This window comes from Aplysia californica, unplaced genomic scaffold (assembly GCF_000002075.1).
Source record: "Aplysia californica isolate F4 #8 unplaced genomic scaffold, AplCal3.0 scaffold00464, whole genome shotgun sequence".
Lineage (NCBI taxonomy): Eukaryota > Metazoa > Mollusca > Gastropoda > Aplysiida > Aplysiidae > Aplysia > Aplysia californica.
Genome location: NW_004797734.1, coordinates 90,026 through 112,236, shown reverse-complemented (window position 1 = coordinate 112,236; position 22,211 = coordinate 90,026). Strand labels below are relative to the sequence as shown.

Genomic DNA, 22,211 nt, shown 5'->3' with positions numbered 1-22,211 from the left:
CCCCCCCCGCATTTGGGAAGTCGGTCGTTTACAAGACAAGATATATTTCTCTCAACTTAAATTGCTATGTATACGTTTACCGGTTGAGTAAGCTCATAATCAAATTTAATGTTGATATTGATGACAGTCTGAAAAGGTTGGAGATATAAATAACTTTAAAGAGTGTTCAGTGGAACAGGCTGATAAGTCATCATTGCGATTGAGTAATTAATGAATTAAATGTCAAATTGCCGAGAAGAAGACATGATAGAGGCCTCATCATTTATTATGGATATGATTACCAAAGGGGCCTTCAATTTTACCATGACTATCGTAAATCAATGAAACTTGCAACGAGACTAAATTGTCTAGCCTAGCTTCTAGAACAACTGGTTTGAATTTGAGAGCACTTAAAATTATTATATAATAGTTAATGACGGTAATTTTTTAATACGAAGGGAGCTGTGAAAAACAATCAGCAGCACGACAATAATGCTCTAGAGCACAGCAAAGTGGAGAAAGCAATTGTCAAACAGCATATTCACCCTATCTGACTTTTTCCTTTTCCTGAATCTGGAAAAAAAAAATCCCTGAAGGACACATTATAACGTTTCCAATGTGATAAATGTATCTGCGGCAGAGGAATTGTTTGAGTCCCGTCCGGGGCCATAGATCTATTACATGTATTCAAATATAACATGTATTATGCTCAAGGACGTTTGAAGGCCAAACTAAACAAAAATGGTTGTGCTGCCAATTTGCAGACTGACGCACGTGTAGAGCTTTATTGCCTTTATACATGTGCTTATAATTATTGTGAGTGTCAAATTTCAACTTTCTAGCTTTCTTGTTTCAAAGCAATCAGGGTAGGGATTTATTATTGGACTGTAGGCTGCATAAAATATTAATGTTGTCTCAATAGTATGTCTCCGTAATAAACATACCATTATACCATTCTGATGCGGACAAAATTAATTATTAATGCAACAATCAACATCGTCTTTGAAAGTACAATATTATAATATGTACATCTTCGAATGTTCGAACATTGGCGACTGGGGGAAAAAATACTCGGTGTGGAATTATTCCCGGATCGATGCTCTATGGTTCAATGTACTTCCGGTTTACTGTGAGTAAAATAAAACGCAGTGGTAGATCTATTGGTGAATGACGAAGTAGAAGGGACGAGTAAGACCTGGACACTTCGTCGTAATAGCAAACGAGTCCAAGTTCAATCACAATTAAATGTATAGATAAAGGTAAATTTTGAAAACGATATCTTATTCAAACTAAACCGAGTAGGGGACAAGAGGCAAGAGAGAGGGATGAGTGTGAGACTCCCTCTAGACCTAGAACTAGATCTAGATCTAGAATCTAGATCTAGATCTAATATCTAGATCTAGATCTAGATCTAGATTCTAGACTACTGACGAGCCACTGACACTGACACGAGCAGTGGATGGGTCGTGGTTTGTAGATTGTAGATTTAGAACTGATCGGCTGTCCTTCTCATCGATTCCCTTTCCCCATGCCCCCCCCCCCCCCCCGCCCAGCAGTACTACTTGACTTAAGAATGTGGGTTTCGGGGTACCAGTTTTGACCCCACTGTCCCCACTGACGATTACTTAGCCTACTTCTCTGGTTCTAAACTATAACAAAAATGGTGCATAAACAAGAATGACAAGATGGTTCTCTCAGACAAAAAAGTATCCATGGACGTCCGCGCAATCATCCGCAATGGCTCAGATGGGGCTGCAGTCTTTGTTTTGAAGCTCTCTTTTGTTTCTCCAGAAAAGTAGAATAGGAGGTGCTTCTCTTCTTCAGTAGATCTAGATCTAGATATCTAGTTCCCTCCCCCCCTTATTTGAGCCTAGATTAGATCTACGTCTAAGTCTAGATCTAGATAAGATCTATACTATAGTCTATACGTTTGATGCGCGGCGAGCTAATTATAGAATTGAACCTAACAACTGCAAAGCATCAAACGAAGTGACGATTCCCAGTGACACTGGGGATGGGTACAGAAACTATTCCCAGTGACAACGGAACTCTTTTGCATTAAAAAATCAGAAGTCTTTCTTGCATTGTAGACGCTCTTCTCACTTCAGTTCTGTACTTTTGTTCTCTTCTCTTACTTAGGGCCTAGACTTGACCGTAGAATAGATCAAGGTCTAGATCTAGATATCTAGAAGAATCAGGAAAGATTTCTACCTGTCCTGTACCGTGGTCTCCAAAATCCGTATGCAGATCTAGATCTACACGTACATAAATTACGACTGAATAATAAGCATGCATAGAATGATCTTTCCTTTTTCTTTAAAAAAAATTATTCCGCTCACCCTAGAATCTACTTAAGTTTAGTTAGATCTAGATATCTAGATCTAGAACTAGTATCTAGAATCTACATTAGATATATATATATATATATATATATATATATATAGTCTAGATCTAGTATTTAGTAACGAAGTGATTATTCGGACTCGAGTCCGAATATGAAAAAATGTTATTCGGACTCTGGTTCTTGTCCAGCATGACATCACTTCTGACTTCCGACTTCCTGTGACTCGTGACTCCAGCTTCCTGTCCTGCCTCACTCGTGACTCGCATCAGGCTGGGTAGAGACCGGGATCACTTCGGGCAAAAAGGCGTTTTGTGCAGGAGCCGAGTTTTTATCTTATATGATGAATTTGAGGCCGGCCTGAAAAGTTATAGCGCTTCTAATAAATGTTTATTTGTCAAGAGGTCATCAGAAGCAATTAAAGATGGCTTGTTAGCGTGTGTCGGGGTCGGATGGGCGGCCTGCACACGTGTGGCTGTGTCGGGGAGGGGGGTGGGGGGTGGGGCACTATCGGTCCGGGCGTTGAACGTCGCATACGCGTCAGTCTCTCACCCCCCCCCCCCCCCTGGCAACTGATCATTATTACAATAATAAGCTAGTCTTGACGTAGATCTACGTAATGAATTGTGCGCTGGTCAATGGAATCAAAAGTTGCCGTATGCTCAGCTCTACACAGCAACACAACTTTTTCTTGGTAAACAATCGAGATGACACAGGCTTGTGTATTTGAATGAATCGGCCTTTTTTTTTTTTACACAGCTCATAATATGCAGGTGCCAGGTGGTCTGCTAATCTTCAATTTTACCTTTTTCTACAACAAAGAAAGAGGGAAACATGGGGGGTGGGGGGGGGGCGTATTAATGAGGGGGCAGGCATCGGATCGGCAGAAAAGGTGTGGGGGAAACTAAAAAATGGCGGAGAATTGGAAGCACTGAACGTTAGATCTATAGAACAAAGACACTTCCTTTTTTCCGTACTCGAGTCCGAATAAGAATTTTTTTTATTCGGGCTCGAGTCCGAATATGAAAAAATGTTATTCGGACTCGAGTCCGAATAACGACGGCCATTTAGTATCCCATCTCCATCATGCCCATGCCATGTAAATGAGTGTGGGAACAATATAGATCTAATGGGCCTGTCCGTTCTCAGTGTCTCTGGGAATAGTTTCTGAACCTATTCCCAGTGACACTGGGAACAATTCTGCCCTAGGTCCTATTGCCAGTGGTTTTTGGGCCTGGGATCAGTTTCTGGGCCTATTCCCAGTGACACTGGGAATAGTTTCTGGGCCTATCCCCAGTGTAACTGGGAATAGTGCTGTTCCAACATCAAATTATGGTAAAATTCAGGGGAGCATGCCCCCCTGAAACCTCCCACCATATCCCCCCTGAAACCCCTCTACTCTTGGGGCTAAAACTGGCGAATACCAATTGCGGGGTTGGAACTACCGAAAAAGCGCCGAATAGGAATAGCACACCCTTGCGTACGCAGATCGACTGCTGTCTTTCAGCTGTTTGGGTTCGTTCAGTGCAGAGTTTTAGTTTTTTAAAATTTTAATGACCTCTCGCCTCTCATTCTAGTCAAATTAAGAAAATAGTCGCCTCCTCCTTCGGAAGAGGTTTTTTCTCAGCATAACCATTTTAGAAAAGCGTTCTTCCAAAATTTGAATTCTTATTATTACTCCAAAACTTGTTAGAATCTAGTATCACTTTGTTTTTTTAAAGTAGGGTAACAATTTACAATTGTGAACAGGGCGCCACTGAATTTTGAGGACATTTTTTTAATTGGCTCAAAGAGAGGAGTGAACCCTCTTGTTGTAGACTCTTTGACTACGATTACTTTTTGACGTGTGTGCCGATATGGAGAAATACCCTATCAAAATCTAATTGCAAAACATAAAATCATGGTCAAATACCCCCCCTGAACCCCCCCCCCCCCCCCTCATGTTTTTGTTAGGTCAGGGGTTATAACTTCATGCATTACCATCACTCAAAACGTAACATATATCAAATTGAAGGAAATGAATGAGGAATACATTCCAATATGAAACAAGGATTAATTTTGAACATGACAGGTATGCTTACTAAACAAGGGTTACAAATGGCGATGGTGATTGATGAGAAAAATAAATTTTGACGGAAAAAAATTACATCACCAAACATGTGAAAGCAAATATCAGCATAGCTCTAAAAGTTTGTCTGTATATAACTTCACTAGCCAATTCTTAAAAGTGCCGGTTTGCCAGGTAAGGTTTCAGTAGGAAGTAAGTAAGGAATAGAGCATCAAACAGAAACCTATAAGCGTTACCAATTTGAGCACGGCGCACCGGCAGTGGAATTTTAGTTGCCGCGGGGGGTTCCCCGCCGGGCGCCTTATCACGTCGGGGTCACGGGGGTCAGCTCCCTGTTGCCGCTCTGTCTGGGCCGACCTAATTTTTGGTACTTTTCAACGTACAATTTAAGGTGTATCCTGGTATTTATGGTAATTCTCATTTAGTGCATCCAAAGCATGCATTTCTGCTCTTGAGACTCAAAAAAGAACGGACGTTGTAACTTGTCTGGTTATTTCGTTAGACGCGCTGGAGTCAGCAATGCTAAATTGTAATTTTTTTGGGACTAGCATGAATGAAAAAAAATCAATTTTTAAAAAGTGCATCGTCAAAATCTGTAGAACTTTTGGAACATGTACAACATAACATTGGTGCAGGTACTCAGAAAAGATGGTATCTGCGCCTATAAAAAATAAGGCTGTAATTTTACAATTTTATCCATCGGGCACACAATTCGCTATGAAGTAATTCCTCCAAATACAGCTTTATGTGTCTAATACAATCGTAAATATTCGCATATTTTCTCGAAGGTTTATAAAAGTTACCATGAAGTTTCTCTGTGAAAAGTACAAATTGATTTTAGTGCTAGAATACATCTTCAAAGTAGATCTAATACACGAACAGTATCTGTTACACTCCAGAAATTCCTTACTTTCCTTAAAACGCTAAGTCTAGTTTTTGTAAGTTGACTGAATAATAGGGATGACTTCTCGTAATTGGGTTATAAGAATAATTTGTAGCTTTCCAGGGACACTGAATCAGCACCAGACTTTTCCAGCTTTTTTTTTCGTTTTTATGACCATTTGCAATAACTGACAATGTGACTGATTTCTTTACATTCATAATTGTGTCCGCGCATATTTCTTACACAAAAACTAAGAATGAATGTTTCTGTTGTCATTATTTTTATTCCATACAAGAAGTTTATCTCTACCCATATATTTACACGGTTTTGTGGTTTTTTAAATCGCTTATGTTATATCTTTTTAGTTGTATGCAGGCTGCCACAGACACAGCATGATTCATGAACAAACGCAGAGTAACTTTCTCTTGTTTAATAGTAAAATAAGAGCTAACGCTGATCGTCTTTAGTTAAAAAATGCAGATATGCATCTTTCTTCTCTTATAACTTGACTATTACTACTAGCGCAGATTTAAGATTTCTCATGGTAAAAGACATTATATTCGTAGTCAGTTTAACTCAGATTTTGGAGAGATCTGTCGTGCCTTTTTAAAATTAACAATAATTTATTCATAAGTTTGTAACTAAAATAGGACAAATCGGGTACTCTACAAACACTTGTCAAGAGCAAAAACTAAGGCACAGAAACTAACCATTCTAACGCAGAATAAATCTCAAGACATTGAGCTTTTAGTACATCCGCGCAATGGTTTGCTATGTGGGATGGGGAAGAAGTTTTATCGTTTTAAACATAGTCAAAAATGCTAACTTCCCGACCGACAGCGGCAAAGTCGCTTCAGGGCTCATTAACCCCGTGACCCCGAGCCGGGGAGCTCCGGCGTGCTGCTGAGTCACGCGAACTAAAAGTAACAGAATCGGGCGAAAAGTGACGCCGTGTGAGCCATGCTGACCATAAGTGTTCTTACAGTAACTGGTGACGGTTTTGCTGATTACATTACAGATGAAATACAGGTGTATTAAACAGTCTTTCTGTCAATAAAGTAAGCAGCTGAGAAGCCATTGACAACTAGAGGCTTTCTCTGTGGGCCCAGTAGAGGATTTGTAAAATTTCTGGCTTTGAATGTGGTGTCGTGTGAAGTTGTTAGTCTCTTTTGGACACCTTCAAATCGGCAAAGCGATTTTGAATGTTGACAATAAATGTGTCTCGATGTAGTGGAATGAAGCCCTCGTCAAAATAACGAAATTGGAGAAACGGGCATTTTTCCGCAAGTTAGACAATTTTTATTTAATTTTTGTTTTTTGGCTCAAATTCTTTTATGTCCATGCAAAAACATAGTTCCATGTGAATTTTACTGCAAAACATTGATTAAAGGCACAAAGTATGTCATTTTTCAGTTTTCAAGCTTTAGCTATTGGAGGTACCAGGCTTTGGTGGCCATTTTCTCGCTAATTTCACCCCTGAAACCAGGCACCCTCACCTCCTTCAATCGTAAATTTTTTATATCTTGACTTCTGTTTAAGATCATAGATGCGTATTTTTTTTCATTGAAAGCAAAACAAATAAATTATAAGCTTTCAGATGATGCCAATCACTCCACATGCCCCAAAATTGGCGAGTGCCTGATTCCACCAAGGTCGTGACAAATATTAATTAAGATTTACTTGAAGCTGAATGCAAATTATTAGCAGCCATAAATCTCTTGTCCACTGTCCACTCAACTCTCCAACCGATAAAAAGTGACAAGCTCCGCCGATCTTGCTGAGTTCACCAACTGCCCCTGGTCACGAGTGTAGTGTGTAGATCTAGAACTAGTAGTGTTGTTTCAAGTCTTGTGTAGTGTACACTACATTGTACTAAAGTAGTATCAATCAATAGTATCTAGTTGAAGTTCCAGACTGGAACATTTACTATTTTTTTTATTAACCAAGGGCGCAGCTGAGTGATTCGTGATCAGTTCGCCCTTACACTTAGTAAAAAAAAATTTTTCCGATATCTTCAGTGAGAGTCGAGATTTTTCAAGGAATGAGGATTGTTCGGAACTCACTTGAAAGTCTGAAACCTATCAAATGGCACTGAAATTTTCTGACTCGCCTCATTCAGAGGGACTGCAAAATATCTAAATTTATATTATTACACAAACACTCCCAAATTTGGCAGCAAATTGAACGAAAAATTGATCTTCACTCTGCAGTGTTCTGTTTACAAATCGAGAAAAAAACAGTTATGAAGTTGTTACTTTGTAGGTTCATTTTTGAAAATTGTATTCAATCACTGTCCGGAATACACCAACATCCTTGCGGAAAAGCTGAACTGTATATTATCAAGCTATTTTGTGAAATCTCCCGTAAAGCAATCACATGAAAAATAAAGTCGACGTCGTTCCTGTTTTACACGTGGCCAAAAAGCGGGAATGGTAAACTTAAAACACTGCCACACAAATGGTAAACCCTTGCTGCCAGCTCGGTGTGCCATCATGGCTGCGTAAATCATAGCCGTTTATTAATTGGTTATTTTAATTAAACTGAATACCACGGATAACACAATTCTCATGGACTAGGACCATGACGTGAAGGTTTCTCTGTTTCGCATCACAAATAAATGGGCTAATAGGGATTTTAGTGTTGATATGGATTTCAAGATATTTATAACTGCATATTTACATGTTATACTTTAAGTATTTACAATGTTTTTTGCAGAATCTGAATGAAGATTACTGGATGTAGATTTGTGTAGATTTATGCAGATATTGTAAGCCTACGCTTACTCATAATGAACAAGCAGAAAAACAATTATTACAGAATACACACACCAGATAAACATGAATGCAATATTGTAGCTCTAAGTCATATTGTCATGGTACAGAAAGGGGTAGGAACATATCCTCTAGGCTCAAATAACTATGTAATTGAGCGCAAAATTTGGTTATTCATTAGTTATTATACTCATAATATAATAATCAAGTTGAGTTTATCCCACATTTTCTGATTTTTTTCCTCTTTGCAAACATGAATTTGTATAACATCCAATGACTGTAATTATTATAACAGAATGGACTTAGTAGCCTTTACACTATATAATATTAACAAGCCATGTTTGTTTGCTTTTAAATGAAATGTGCATAGTTAATTAGTTTAATAAGATTATAGTTATCTGGGTGCTAAGATTAAAACTTTAATTATTTTATTTTCAACTTTGTTGCCCCATAAAACATATGAAACATCTAAATATCAGCTCATTCCGTCCATAAATCTAGTAGATAATAATATTATATGTTAATGAGCAATATTTCGGTTCGATTTCCCTTTCTTTATATCACTAGAAATTTCCTTCAAAATACCCTCAATTTCCTTCATGTACACAGTCATAACTTTTTATTTGTTTATGGACTGATTTTCTAAAAGTGAAAAGCATTTTGCTAAAGAATTATTGATCTTTGTCTGTGTTGTTTATAGCTCTTTAATAGTAGTATTGCTGCTTAGTCTGTGACACATGTTATATATTATTATTTATTATGTTATAAGGAAGAAAACCAGTGAAGTATATTGTCAAAATGTAGAAGGATAGTAATTTTCTTTGGTTTTCTTGTTTGCAGGTAAATAATTGTCACGGTCTCTAACTGTGAACTGTGCTTGCTTGAAGTTGGATGTGAAGTTGACTTGGACACCATGAGCTCTAATCTCGAAGCTCCTGAAGCAGAGGCTAGTCAGCTGGTACCAGACTTTTCACAGAAACTTGTGATTGATGAGACTGTCGGAGCAGAATCCCCTCCTGCTGCCACTGGTGTCAATTCTCCGTCCGGTGAGGAAGTACAGCAGCATGACCCTTCAGGGCAGGATGTTCTGCAGGACTTGCATCATGCTGAATCTGGCAGTTCTCAGCCAGTGGCTCTTGGTCAAGCCAAAGACTGGTCTGAGTCTTCTGTGTCTGATGTGCCCCAGGCTTTGAATTATTCTGAAACAAACAATTCTCTCTCTGTGGCTCCAGATCAAGCAGTGATATGCTCTGAATCTTCCATGAGTGGCATACCTAAAGATCTGGATCATGCTATATTAAATAATTCTCACCCTGTGGCTCAAGATCAGGAGGGAAGATGTTCTGAATCTGATGATGTTCAAATGGTGTTGGCTTCAGAGAAAGCTGCTGCTGTACATCCTTCTGAGCAAGGAAAGAAAGATGAGCATGGTAAAGCTAATTTCACATGCCCTTGTGGAGAGAGCTTTGAGAAATCTGTTCAGCTTGCTTCTCACAGGCGTTGGTCGTGCAAACTTAAGGTGAATGTAGCTCAGTGCAGTTTGTGCAAAGCGTGGTTTGCCTCTGAGGGTGGTCTTGGGCGCCATATGAAGCATGTTCATGGGGGTGTTTTCTCCTGTGACAAGTGTTCTCTACGATTTCACAACAAGATACAGTTGACAAGACACTGGATGGAGGCCCACTACAGTGATGTGGAAGCGAGTCAACTGAAATGTTATGTGTGTCAGAGAGAAGGTTTTGGCAGTAAATTTGAACTTCACTGCCACCTACGTGATCACAGGATTGAAAGGAGAGCGAAACGCAGGTCTCTGTCAGTGACAGATGAGTCTGAAAGTTCATTAAGAGGAGAAAGTGAAAGTATTCGTGAATTTGCACACCCTCTTCATCATCATTGGGGTGACCCACCTCCATATGCTCCCCATCCTCATCATCACTGGTCTCACAAGAGGCCTCACTGGAGACGCCATCAAGCTTCTGACTCATCTTTCCCCTATCCTGGAATGCAGTTTTGCCGACCATTCTTTCACCCACCACCACCACCACCACCACCTCCTCCACCTCATTTCCCGCCTCCTTATTTTTACCCATTTCAAGGAGGAGGGCCATCTGGGAACGATTCCACTTTATCTGGAGATGGACAATCTTCAAACCTGAGATCATCACAAAGTATACCGAACCCTCACACCCCAGATGATGTTCGTCCTCGTCATGATCATGAACTCCCACCCACATTTCACAACCAGCATCTGTGGCACTCTCACTTTTGGAAAGCGTTTAGGCGTAGAGGCCACCACCACCATTCCAGGGGAGATGGATTCAAGTGGAAGAAATATCTAAAGCTGCTAAATATGGGTGAGTCTGGTTTTGCGCCAGTCCCTCATTGGCGCAAGGCTTTTCGTAGTGAGCAACTTGCAGCAGATGAAAACTCCCATTTAATAAAAGTTCCTTGTGAGTTCTGTCACAAACCAGTCGAAGCAAACCAAATGGGCAGACATCACCGAAAGGAATGCTCGGGTCTGTTGCTTCATCGTTGCTGTGTTTGTGACCGTACATTCAGGAAGAGGCACTTTCTCATCAAGCACATGCATGAAGAAAAGCATTACTTTCTTCCCAAGCAGCAGGCACCACTGGCTGGAAGGGGATCACCTTCGACTCAGGCCACAGACTCTCTTTCTTTGTCTCAGCTTCAGCAGAGGCTGAGTTCCACTTTGAGTCTCAAGGACACGAAGACAGACATTTCTTCCAATGACTCTACCGTCAGACTTTCTGCTATTGGTGGCTGTGCTATATCAGATGAAGAAATTAATGTGGTTGAAAGAATGTCATCCCACATGCCTTCAACACTCCAGACCAGAAATTGTCCCACTGTAAATAGTAGCGAAAATGATAAAGGCTCTCAGTTGTCCGACGTGACAGCCAAGATTTGTAACTCTTTTAAGTGTTCTATCTGTAAGATTTGTTTTAAGACTAAGGAGTTTCTTTGTGATCACTTGCAAGAACATATTAAGCGGGTTTTGTCTTTTCAGAAAGTTCAGGAATGGACGCAAAAATCCTCCAATTATTTCTCTGTTGGTGTACAGGAGGATGAAGATTATCACGAGTCTGATGCTTCTAGTTTTGTAAGTGGTCTGGAGTCTGAGGTCACATCTGTTTCTGCTGCCACCAACACCACTGCAGACAGCAGTAACTTCTCCAGCCTAGAAACATGTGCAAGTGGCCCAAAAAACTTACGACATGAAAAGAAAAAGCATGGTCATCGCGCCAAAGGAGAGGTGCACATATGCTTTTTCTGCCGCCAAGCCTTCTCATTCCGGAAAGATCTGAAGGCTCACATGAAAGATCAGCACAAAGAGAGAGTGTTGAAGTGCCCCATTTGCCAGAAGGAATTTAGCTGGCAGAAGCGCGGAAAGTTCTACGAGCGCCACCTCAATTCCCACTATGGGATCAAAGTTTTCAAACACAAGTGTGAGATATGCGACAAGACATTCCTAGAAGGCTCCAAGCTGAAAGCCCACATGGCGGTTCACAGCAAAGAGCCCTTGTATAAATGCCCCGAATGCGGTAAAGGCTATGGCAATAAGTCCAGCTTGGTGCGGCATCAGCGTAAACACACGGGTGTCCGGCCGTACAAGTGTGATGTGTGTGAGGAGAGCTTCATTGAGAAAAGAGAGCTTATCCGGCACTCTGCAAGCCACACTGGAGTAGCTCCATTCTTATGCTCTGAGTGTGGTCAGGGCTTTACTTTAAAGACTTCACTAATGACTCATATGAAGAAAAAGCATTCCCAGCCTGCTGTATCTGCTGCTATGTAAATGTAATCCTTCAAAATGTGAGGCATAACCAAGCATATTGTGTTATGGAAGCTGAAGGAAATATAGCTTGCTATGTATTGCGAATGTCTTTCATTGATTCTTTAATGAATGTTCGTGTTCTCAGATTTAACTCATTGAGGACGCACTGTTTTTGATCACTTAAAAAAAGAGGCATAACTTCCTTACTCATGCAGATTTTATTTCTGTTTTCTTTGCCTGAAGCTTAAAAAAGGCAGGGAACAACATGCATACTATGAACTGGGCAAATTCATGTTTCTGATTTTTGTGTATGATGGTTTGAAATATATTGCACCTTTGGTAATAGGAAATACGTGTCCTCTACATACTCAGAGTTCAGACAAGTTAAGTTCATGTCCAGGGCAAGGCATAAAGGTAATACATCTTTTGAAAAGTGGATAAATTATCATTGTGTGCATTTCTGGGTAGAAAATAAAGATTCTGAATTAGTTTTGCTCCACCTGAAATTTCCCAGCAAAAATAGTATCAAATATGATGTCTCTATTGAAACATTGCAGACCTCTCAGTCTCAGATGTCATGTTAGTTAATTTTTAATTTCCTTGGGCAAAACCAGGCTTTTTATGGTACTCTGTACAACTTGCATGACCGTCCCTTCCCAACTCTCCATCACTATTGTTATCTCAGTATTTGGCATTACCTATTCCTTGTGTATGATGAAAGATAATTGTGGTAGGGGGCTATAAAATTATTATGTTTGCATCTTTATCAGAGTGTGATGATTACATTCCCAACCAATTTTTAATTTTTGTGTTTCTGAAAGTTGTCTGTCTTTAGTCTGAATTTCATGGTGTATGTTATTAGAACAAGATACACATGGTGGTCTGTTAGCTCAGTTGGTATTATACTTGACTTCAGAGCAGATGGCCTTGGTTTGAATCCCAGACTGGGCATTCTTGAATTTGGGTTGTTCTGTGAAGTTTTGAAGGCTCTGAACCTAGACTATCTTAGATCAGGCCACGTAACCCACATGACTGGCTTCAACATTGACGTCCGGCCGAGTAGAAGGAAAGTGATAGTTATTTTGAGATTTGGAAAACACGTCTTCTTCAGAGGAAAAAAAGCAGTGACTTTACAGTTATGTTTTTGCTCCGACTGAAGCACAAGTCTGAAAAGAAAAGCAGATTATTTATTGAAGCTCATCTTTCACTGTTGATGTAAAAAGAGCATCAAAGGGTTGAAGAAATCCTAATTCAGTGTTTTCCATTTTCACTCACCAGCCATGGGTAACAGTGAATGTGTTTTATGTGGGTCCTATCTGCACTTTGAATAACTACACCAAACAGGTACAAGTGAACTTGATGACTGTAATAAGGCCTGACCATCTGTGTTCTTGCGAGAACTTGTTTTTTCCATCATGTCAAAGGATACAGTATCATACAGTAAGGATATTGCCTATATTGGTTAGTGTGTTGTAGAACTGCTGGCAAGCTCTCTGTTCATACCGGATGTGTTCAGCAATTTTGGACTTCAAAAAAGTCATTTTGGGCCTAACTGTTCTTCAACAGACCTACAGTATTTTACCTGGCTCAAAGAGCTGTCCAGAGTGTTTCCAGAAACGAGGGGAGGGGGAGGGGGGAGGGATGCATTGCACTCGCATGATTTGTATGCATGCAAATCCTGCAGTTCATATAAAGCATTTTATTTTGGCATGATTTCCATTTCATCTCTAATGTGGCAAGGAAATTGAGAGCTACAGTAGGCCTACTTTCAATGGGGATGAAATTGGATCCACTTCCAGTCCTCAATATATCAATGGCAGTCTTTCTTTGATTTATATCGCCTTGAGGATATGAGAACTTTGGTCACTTCTCCAGAAAAGCCTCCACTTTCAAACTTGTCCCCAACACTTTGCTATTGGCAAACAAAGCTTTTTGTGTTGGGAATGTTTCTTGTCCGGACTACTCGATATGTGGAGCAAATTTTCTCTTGCAGAAAGGAGTGGGTGCACCGAAAGCTCAGCTGGTTTTATGCTGGACTAAATGTACGGAATGGATGGCCTTGGTTTGAATCTCAGACTGGGTGTTCTTGAACTCATGTTTTGTGGAGATTTTAAGGCTCTCAACCCATTTGGCTTAGTCCTATCGGGAGGTAGTCCTGTCTCTTAAAAAACCTAATAGTGTTGATAGGGACATTAAATCCATACACAACACTGAAGAAGGAATGCCTGTCCAATGAGGATTTGCATCAGAAGTGGGGAAAAGGTGTGTGTTGGCCATAATGGTGCTACAATGATCCTGGTTGCTTTGTCTGTTCTTCACTTTGTGTATGACTGGAGATATGAGAGAGAAAGGTAGAAATGCATAAAAATATATTAAATTAAATGACTGCAAACCTAAATAGTTGGTCGTAAAGGCATCCAGTGAGAAACATCTGAATCTGCTCTAGTACGTAGGCCCTACTTTGGGAATTGTTTATTCAGCTGGGCGGTAAAGAGATCAGTGTCTGAAACTGCAGCACTGTAACCAACCGTAAGTGCATTCAATAAAGATGCTCTCCAGATTCATTTTGCATCAGTGTTAACTGTTGTACTGTCTTTGTCTGCTTCTTGATTATCCTTCCCAGCAATTTTTGCACCAGATTTACTGGCATCTGTGGTGTAGCAGTCGGGCTTTTCATTGTCACACGCATGAGACTTGAGTTTGATTCCCGAGCGGGGAGACATTTTTATCAAGTATCTTGTCTTTCTGCTGGGATGTTGTGTCCCTCTCAGCCCAGGTTGGCCCTGACAGGCAGGGTCAGAAGCTCGCCTCTTAAACGATCTAAATTGTGTTGTCATACAGTTGTGAAAGGTGATAAACTTGTGCCTTACCACATCACACCTAGTCTTGTTTTGTCTCACAGTCACAGTGATATCTCTGTGTTGTCTTTCTGTTTCATTTTTTCTGGGTCATCACCATCAAGAACATTTGGTCAAATGCTTTTTTAGATGAGAGATTCTGATGTGAGAAAGTACATTTTCCTGTTTTCAGGTAAAAGACAGCATGCGTGGGTGCTCTGGTGTGGTTTGCTTCTTCTTTCCTATCAAACATCTATCGTCCTTATCTCCCCTTCTTTTTTATGTTTGTTACTCTCCTGTAATACCTCTAATCTTCTGGTGCTCATGTGACCTTATGCAGTCGAGAGCACCATAAAACCTCTACTAATACAAAAAACAGACAGCATTCTAGTATTTCAACAACACTTACTTAAGAACAGTGACAATTTCTTTTGTTATTAATTTTTAACTGTGGAGGGAGAGCGACACAACCTTGCAAAAGTCTTAAGAAATAAGGTCTAAAGACTGCTGCTTTTGTCACGTACTCCTGTCTGTCCATTTTACTATAGATAGTTTAAAAGTGTCAAGGTTTAATGTGGCTATCAACGCTAATAGGTTATTAAAATAAAGAGACGGAACCTCTGAATTTAACTTACGTCTCCGATAGGACTGAGCTAAATTGGGTTGAGAGCTTTGACAACTCCAGAAAGTGACCCAAGTTCAAGATTGTCCAGCCTGGGATTTGAACAAGTCCAGCATGATACCTACTGAGCTAATGGAGCGCCCCTATTGACAGTAATACATGTAGTTACAAATGTGAGTTGTTTTAGTGAACTCTGCTCAGTGGGTGGTTGGCGGGTGCTCTGGCTCCTTCTTTCCTATCAAACATCTATCGTCCCTATCTCTCCTTCTTTTTTGTGTAGGTTACTCTCTTATTCATCTATTCTTTGGCACTTATGTGACCTTATTGTGTTCCAAGTGCTGTAAAACCCTTACTAAAACAAAAGAACTCTGCTCATATTAGGTGTGAACTATATAATATTATATAATATATACATGTATGTTATGTTTTAAGCTGTCTCCCATTTTACTGTACTCAGATTTTCTTTTTCGATTTATGTTGGCACTTTTGGTGTTTTTGTTGATTGCGTGTTTGTTTCTTAGGATAGGGAGTTACTTACCATTTTTATTGAGTTAATGTTTTTTTATGCTTTACTGTTACTAGATCTAGTGTTACTGTTGTCCTTGTTGGTGGTCTCCCTGAATTCTATGTGTCATGCTGTGATTTGTTGTAAGAAGTCAATGGATTGATTTGGTTGATTTTTTTTTTTTTAGTGGTCTTTTGATAGAGGTTATTTTTATTGATACATAATAATCATAATATATGTAATAGTATTAGCTTTAAAAAAAAAAGAAAAATGGGTGGGACTCTTTGCGGTCATTTTGGATTTCTCTTTTATGCATAAAAAGTTCCCTTCTCTCGAACTGTCATTTGTGTCTGTGTGTGTGTGTGTGTTTGTGTGTGTGTGTGTGTATTTTATGAAGGGAATTTCAATGATAGGAAACTATAGGAGATTCAAATATTTTATACAAGGGCAAAAAAAAAAAGAAAAAAGAAAGCAGCATTTTGCTTTGAGTTATGAAAAGGCCCGGTGCATATTTGCATATATTTGAATTTAGAGATAAGCTCTTTTTTGTAACCATCTCTATTTGTGTCCAGAATATATGCCTTGGAATTTCATTGACTTTCGTACCCTTATATTAAAAAGAGGTGGTAGTTGTATAGGTTTAAAAGTTTAATGCCCTTTTCAGCGTTGTAGGTAAATTTAAGAGGTGAGACCCGTGAATTTAACGTCCGTCTCTGATAGGACATTGCCAAGTTGGTGGAGAGTATTGAAAACTCCCAAAACAATCCTTATTTGGAGATTCGAACCGAGGCCATTTGCACCACAGCTTAGCATGATATCATAAGGGCGCTGTCTCATTTAAAAAGTAAAAGTAAAAGTTACTAAAAGCCCCTTTCAGGTGAGGTACAAATGTACATGTATTTAAATAAAGCTGCACTGATATTGATAACATGTTTGGTGGAGGTAAGGATAAGAATTTATTTTTCTTCTTCATAACACTGTGACTTTCGCTTTTATTGTTTTGTTCTTAACATTTGGCTGGTGATTAAATTTCAGTGTATGTTTTTAAATGATCACATTTTTCTTTGACATGTGACTAGTTTAAGTTCAACCAGTTTTTATTTTTTTAAAAAGATGCTGCAAATTGAACATTCTGGTGATCATTATAGTTGATATTGTGTCCATTTGTTTCTCCTTACTCAAACAAGCAAAAGAGAACACACTGGAAGTCACTTTATTATAATATCATTTGAATCACAGTTGATTATGCCATGAAAGAATGGGTATTTATTTATATTTATTCTTGTACAATATATATATAATATGCATACGCTATATTAGATCCACTTGTGTTGTGTGAGTGTAATTTATTGCTGAAAATGAAACCATTTATCGTAATAATAAACACCAACTTTCTTTTTGCTGACTCGAGTGTGCTGTGCTTCTTTTGTGTCACCAGCTGTATTTTGTTTCGTACTGTCTGTGATTTCCTTTAATTTAAAAAAAAATACAGTCTTGTAAATTTAAAGTTTTTTTTCTGGTTTGTGGATGACTGGCAGGTGCTCTGGTATGGTTTGCTCTTTCTTACCTCTGTCAAACATCTGTCGTCATGATCTTTCCTCCTTCTTTTTTGTGTTTGCTTCTCTCTTTCAACACGTCTAATCTTCAGCACTTCTGACCTAATTATGTTTGCAAGTGCCGTCCGTAAAGTTCTGACTCTTCAATTCCCCCAAAAAAAATCTTGCCTGCCCCGGAGAGGACAATTGGTTGCTTTTAAACACAAGGGGTTTATCCCGAAAAATGCTGTTTTGAGAATATCGAAGGTAAAGTTTTTCCCCTTGTTCAGTTTCTTTAGAAGGCAAGGTCAGGAGAGTTTTCTCTATTTATAACCAAACTAATATACATACCAATGAAACCAAACTTCTCCTTTAGAGGGCAATGCCCACTTTTGGTGTTGGTCAAGATTTCTGGAAACCTCCGAAATCTGGGTTAGCCCGCTTGTCTTTCAAAGCGACCAATTCTCACTCGAATTGAAAAGTTCACACGCAGCTGACAGAACCCACGTAATGTTGCTGTCTTTTATGTTTGTTTTTGGTTTTCTTTCACAGCTTTTTCATGTATCTGGAGGGCCAAGGGCGCCCCCACCCCCACCCCCAAGGCAGTGCTACTAACTGAAGTGTCTTCAGGCCTTTCCTAAAGGGGGATATTTACATTTTCTTACTACCTTATGCACAGTGGCAGACACCCTTAAAGATCATGGGATGTCCCTCCTACAGGCCACACGACTTGCTGCAGACAGACACCTGTGTCTCCCCGCGACACCCCAGGGTCCAAGCGGAAGAAAAAAGTAAAGTAAAGCACAGTATAATTGTAAGTGTGCTGATTTATCAATGTCATACCCATACTGGGCTGGAACAACACGGGGGGGGGGGGGGGGGGGGGGGGCTGCTGCTTTTTCTTCCTCATCCTCGTCCTTACTATCATCGTTTTTCCTGTACTTCTTTAGTATGTTTGTCACTCTTTAGTGAACTGCTATTTCCGGGGTGCCTTGAAGTTGATAGTGGAAGCACATTTTATGCTGTTGAGGCTAGAGAGGTGAGCAGAGTGAGCCTGATTCCCCGCTTGGACTTCTCTGTTGATATACTCCCCTTGGCGCTCATGCAGTTGCGAGCGCCATAAAACCTTACTAAAACTAAACTAACTAAGCGGAGGGCGGCCACTGGTAAGCGCTGTTTCTTGATCACCATTCCTCTTTGAATACTTTTTGGTCTGTCTTATCTGGCCCTTTCCCAGCACGAAAACTCCAAATAATTAATTGTGTTGATGTGTGTCTCTTATTTCCGAACTCGACCTGGCTTCTGTGATGTCATGATTTGGGGGTCCTACTATTTGCCGTCCGGAGCCGTCTGGAGCCAACCGGGTCCGGAGGCCGTCTGGCAAGCAGCACTCATATGGGCTCTTACTAAGGGAGGACTTTCGTAACGAGCGATCAGCAGAGAAGAATAGAGGCTTAGGGGTTGGGGTAGGGTTTAGGTTAGGGTTAAGTCTCTTCTTTATTGCGTTTGTTGGGGTGGTCGCTCGTTACGGAAGTCATTCCCTTACTTACTAATTGCCGTCTGGGACCTGTAGCCATTCAATCCAACCTGGATCTAGATCTCTAGACTACGTGCTTCACAACCGTTTCCCCTCGACTGACCATAACATTCCGAAGACAACAGTCTCAACGACAACGACTAACTACAACAACCGCACAGTCACAGCATCTCTCACAAGTGCTGCAGCCTGTTACGCGAGAACCACCTACATTCACAAACCCTTCGCTGTCTTTAATTGGCAGATATACCCCTCTTACACCTGGGTGGGGTGAGAAAAGGAGGCTCATGTAGGCTACCTTTTCCTAGGGTACGCGGATTAGCAGTGTGTCAAAGTCCGAATTACAACATAGAAACGGTTAAAACAAAGCATTCAGCACCACACATAGCTCTACATAGATATGAAGTACATTTAGCCTTATACATGTATATTTATTGGATTTTTCATACCATATCATATTTTTAACAAATTCAAACAAGATGAGAATGAACTGAATTTGATAATGGTACTGTTTGTGATGGTGATTGTGATTTAAGGTAGATGCTGAACATGCTGTTGCTGACATTAATAAACGATGACGATGATGCTAACGTTTAGATTTAATTTACATTATATCTATCTTTTAATGACGAACAGGACTGTAATGTTGCTGCTGCTGCTGATGAAATAATTTGATGGTGATGATGATGATACACAGAATTATGTTGCTGCTGGTGACAAAGTAATTGGATGATGCTGATGATGATGATGATGATGATGATGATGATGATGATGATGATGATGATGATGATGATGATGATGATGATGATGATGATGATGATTCATTGATCAGCGTGAGTGTGTGTGTGTGTCACAATTTTGTACCAAAATTCAAATTCTTTAATTCTGCCTCTCTTCGATTTTCAGAGTGGTTGTTTTTGCTACTTTTGGGCGTGTACGCTGGCATGGCTTCTTGGCAAGCGTTGGTGTTTTAGGGATTGTAAGTTTGCCATCAGTAGAGGTGATAAAATCTGCCAGCTTCCTCTTCCTGCTTGTCATGAAGTTTTCATAAGCTTAGTCTTTTTCAGTTTTTGTTTTTGACACCCTACTAGTGTGGGAAATCTGAAAATGTTAACACTGTGGGACCAGCTGAAAATTTCCTTGTCCATGCAGCGTTCGTCTTACATCGGCAAACTGGAGATTCACTATGCGCTGAATTTTGTCTATCATATCTGGAAGCTTGTGGGGAGTCCAGTTGAATTCCAGTTTGAGTACGTGGTTAAATTATGGGCTCGCAGCAGTTGTTCTTCCAGTTCAGTGGGATACTCTCCACACTCCAGCGTTGTTCCACAATGTGCTTTTCTATGGCTGGCAAAAGCTTCTCACGCAAGTATGTAGAGAAGAGTGGCACTTCTTCCTCAACTTTTGAAATGCTGTCATTGGACCTTTGAACTATATCAAATGAAGTGTCCGCTATTGAGACTTCATCTGGTCCAAAGATATCATTAAGTATGGCGATTTGCATGGGTTTTTTGGTGCCAAATTTGTCCTGCTGCCGACGTCGTGCATTTTCCATGAGATGGGGAGAGCATAAAAACTGGGTTGAATTTAGAAAGCGCTTTTTCAGTGCCCCTAAAATCGCCTTTTCTTCGTCAGATCCGACAACGACGTCCAGGATGCCACACTCTATGTCAGACAGACTTGTGCCGTCTAGCTGGCTTTGCAAGTGTGAGAAGAAGACATGATAGCTTTCATAGAGTCCGTCCCAATGTAAGAAAACGGGGTCTTACATAATCAGTGGCTCCTGTGAGACATTTCGTAGCAGTCTATTGTTCTTGTACACAATGCAGGTGACATAGCATTCTCCAAGGTAGAAAGTACGGTCTACTCCCATCACTGATGGCTCAGCTGCATCGACGGAGCAGTATCTCATGATGTCTGTTAACTGATCCTTAACATAGAGAATGAAACCCGGGGGTTTTCCTTTTTGTATGATGACATTCCGTACAAATGGATGGTCACTGAGATGAGAAAGAATGGCCTCGCCTGAATTTCATCAGCAGAGTTTTTGCGGGGTTTTCTTTTGTCTCCACTGTGGTGCTTTGTGGCCTGTTTGAAGTTTTGAACTTATTTGAGATCACGGGGACAGTCAAATGACGAGTCTAGAATCATGTTTGTGTATGTGGTTCTTGGTTGCTGAGAAGCCACAGCTGATTTTTATTTCGTCAACCACCTCTTGTTGTGTGCGGATGTATTGACCAGAAGAGGCTTTGGCATTACCCTGGTGTGAATGCGCATCGGGGAAAATTCCAATGTATTCCACCAATACTCTGTTTTCTCCGTGTATGTCATTTGGTGGTGCTTTTTCAATCCAGGAGATTCTTTTTCTGTAATTGTTGTCACACTTCAGTGTTGCGTATTACTTCTGGGTGAAATATATTTGCTCTGGTTCTGGCTGCGCATTCAAGATGGAGTTTGTATTTTTTAAGGTTTCGATAGTGTGCACCTTGATACTTTTCGATGAGTCTAGGCTGTTCCTCAGAGTCTATGACAAACTCGACTTTTTTTTATGGAACCTTTACCACTGTCTCAAAACCCACGATCATCAGTGAAATTTCTCTGCTTTCCTCTCAAATGTTTTTCTCAATTTTTTTGTATTCTGAACTACAAAGAACTGATTCTCCTTTTTCCCTTTCGGAATTTTCTGCAGTGCCTATTTTTCAGATGTAAGGACGCCAAATGCCTACTATAATGTCCATAAAGCGGTTGGAGAGATTATCTTTGTCACCTTGTTTCTGTAGTTGACCTATTACACTTTTGCTGTTTTTATTGTGGCTCCGGGCGGCTCCAGACGGCTCCGGACGGCAATTAGTAGGACCGTGTTTGGGCTACAGATTTGTCATTGAAGACAAAAGGTGCCACTTTCACTTTTATACGGGGTGCAAATTGGGAGACCGGGTCCGATCGGGGCGGTTTGCAAGTCAGATTGAGGGCGCAAAGCGGCTATCGTGGCACACGCCGATCGCGCCTGGCTCGCCGACTAAAAAACAAACGCATTTGTTTTCAGGCGACGAGTGGGGCGATCGCCCCCGACCCGACCCGATCCCATCCGCAATGGGCACTCCGTATCACACTTCCACGTAAAAAAGTCTATTTTGTGCGGGTATTTGGTGGTTGCTCTAGTGTGGTTCGCTCCCTCTTTCCTGTCAAACTCAAGCGTCTATCGTCCTGATCTCTCCTCCTAGTCCTACCGTACTTTTATTTGTATGTTACTCTTAAGTAACACCTTTGACATTTATATGACCCATTTGTGTTGCAAGTGCCGTAAAACTTTACTAAAGCTTAACTTAAAAAAAAAAAAATA

The 22,211-nt window shown here is 40.3% G+C and overlaps 1 protein-coding gene across 1 annotated transcript; it reads left to right on the top strand.

Annotated features, from left to right (window-relative positions):
• Positions 1-1,058: 1,058 nt before the first annotated feature.
• Positions 1,059-14,396, top strand: LOC101845946 (zinc finger protein 341). The gene is made up of 2 exons (XM_005105312.3): positions 1,059-1,238; positions 8,883-14,396. The coding sequence occupies exon 2, from the start codon at positions 8,956-8,958 to the stop codon at positions 11,851-11,853; it is 2,898 nt and encodes a 965-aa protein (XP_005105369.1). The 5' UTR covers positions 1,059-1,238; positions 8,883-8,955; the 3' UTR covers positions 11,854-14,396.
• Positions 14,397-22,211: the final 7,815 nt, after the last annotated feature.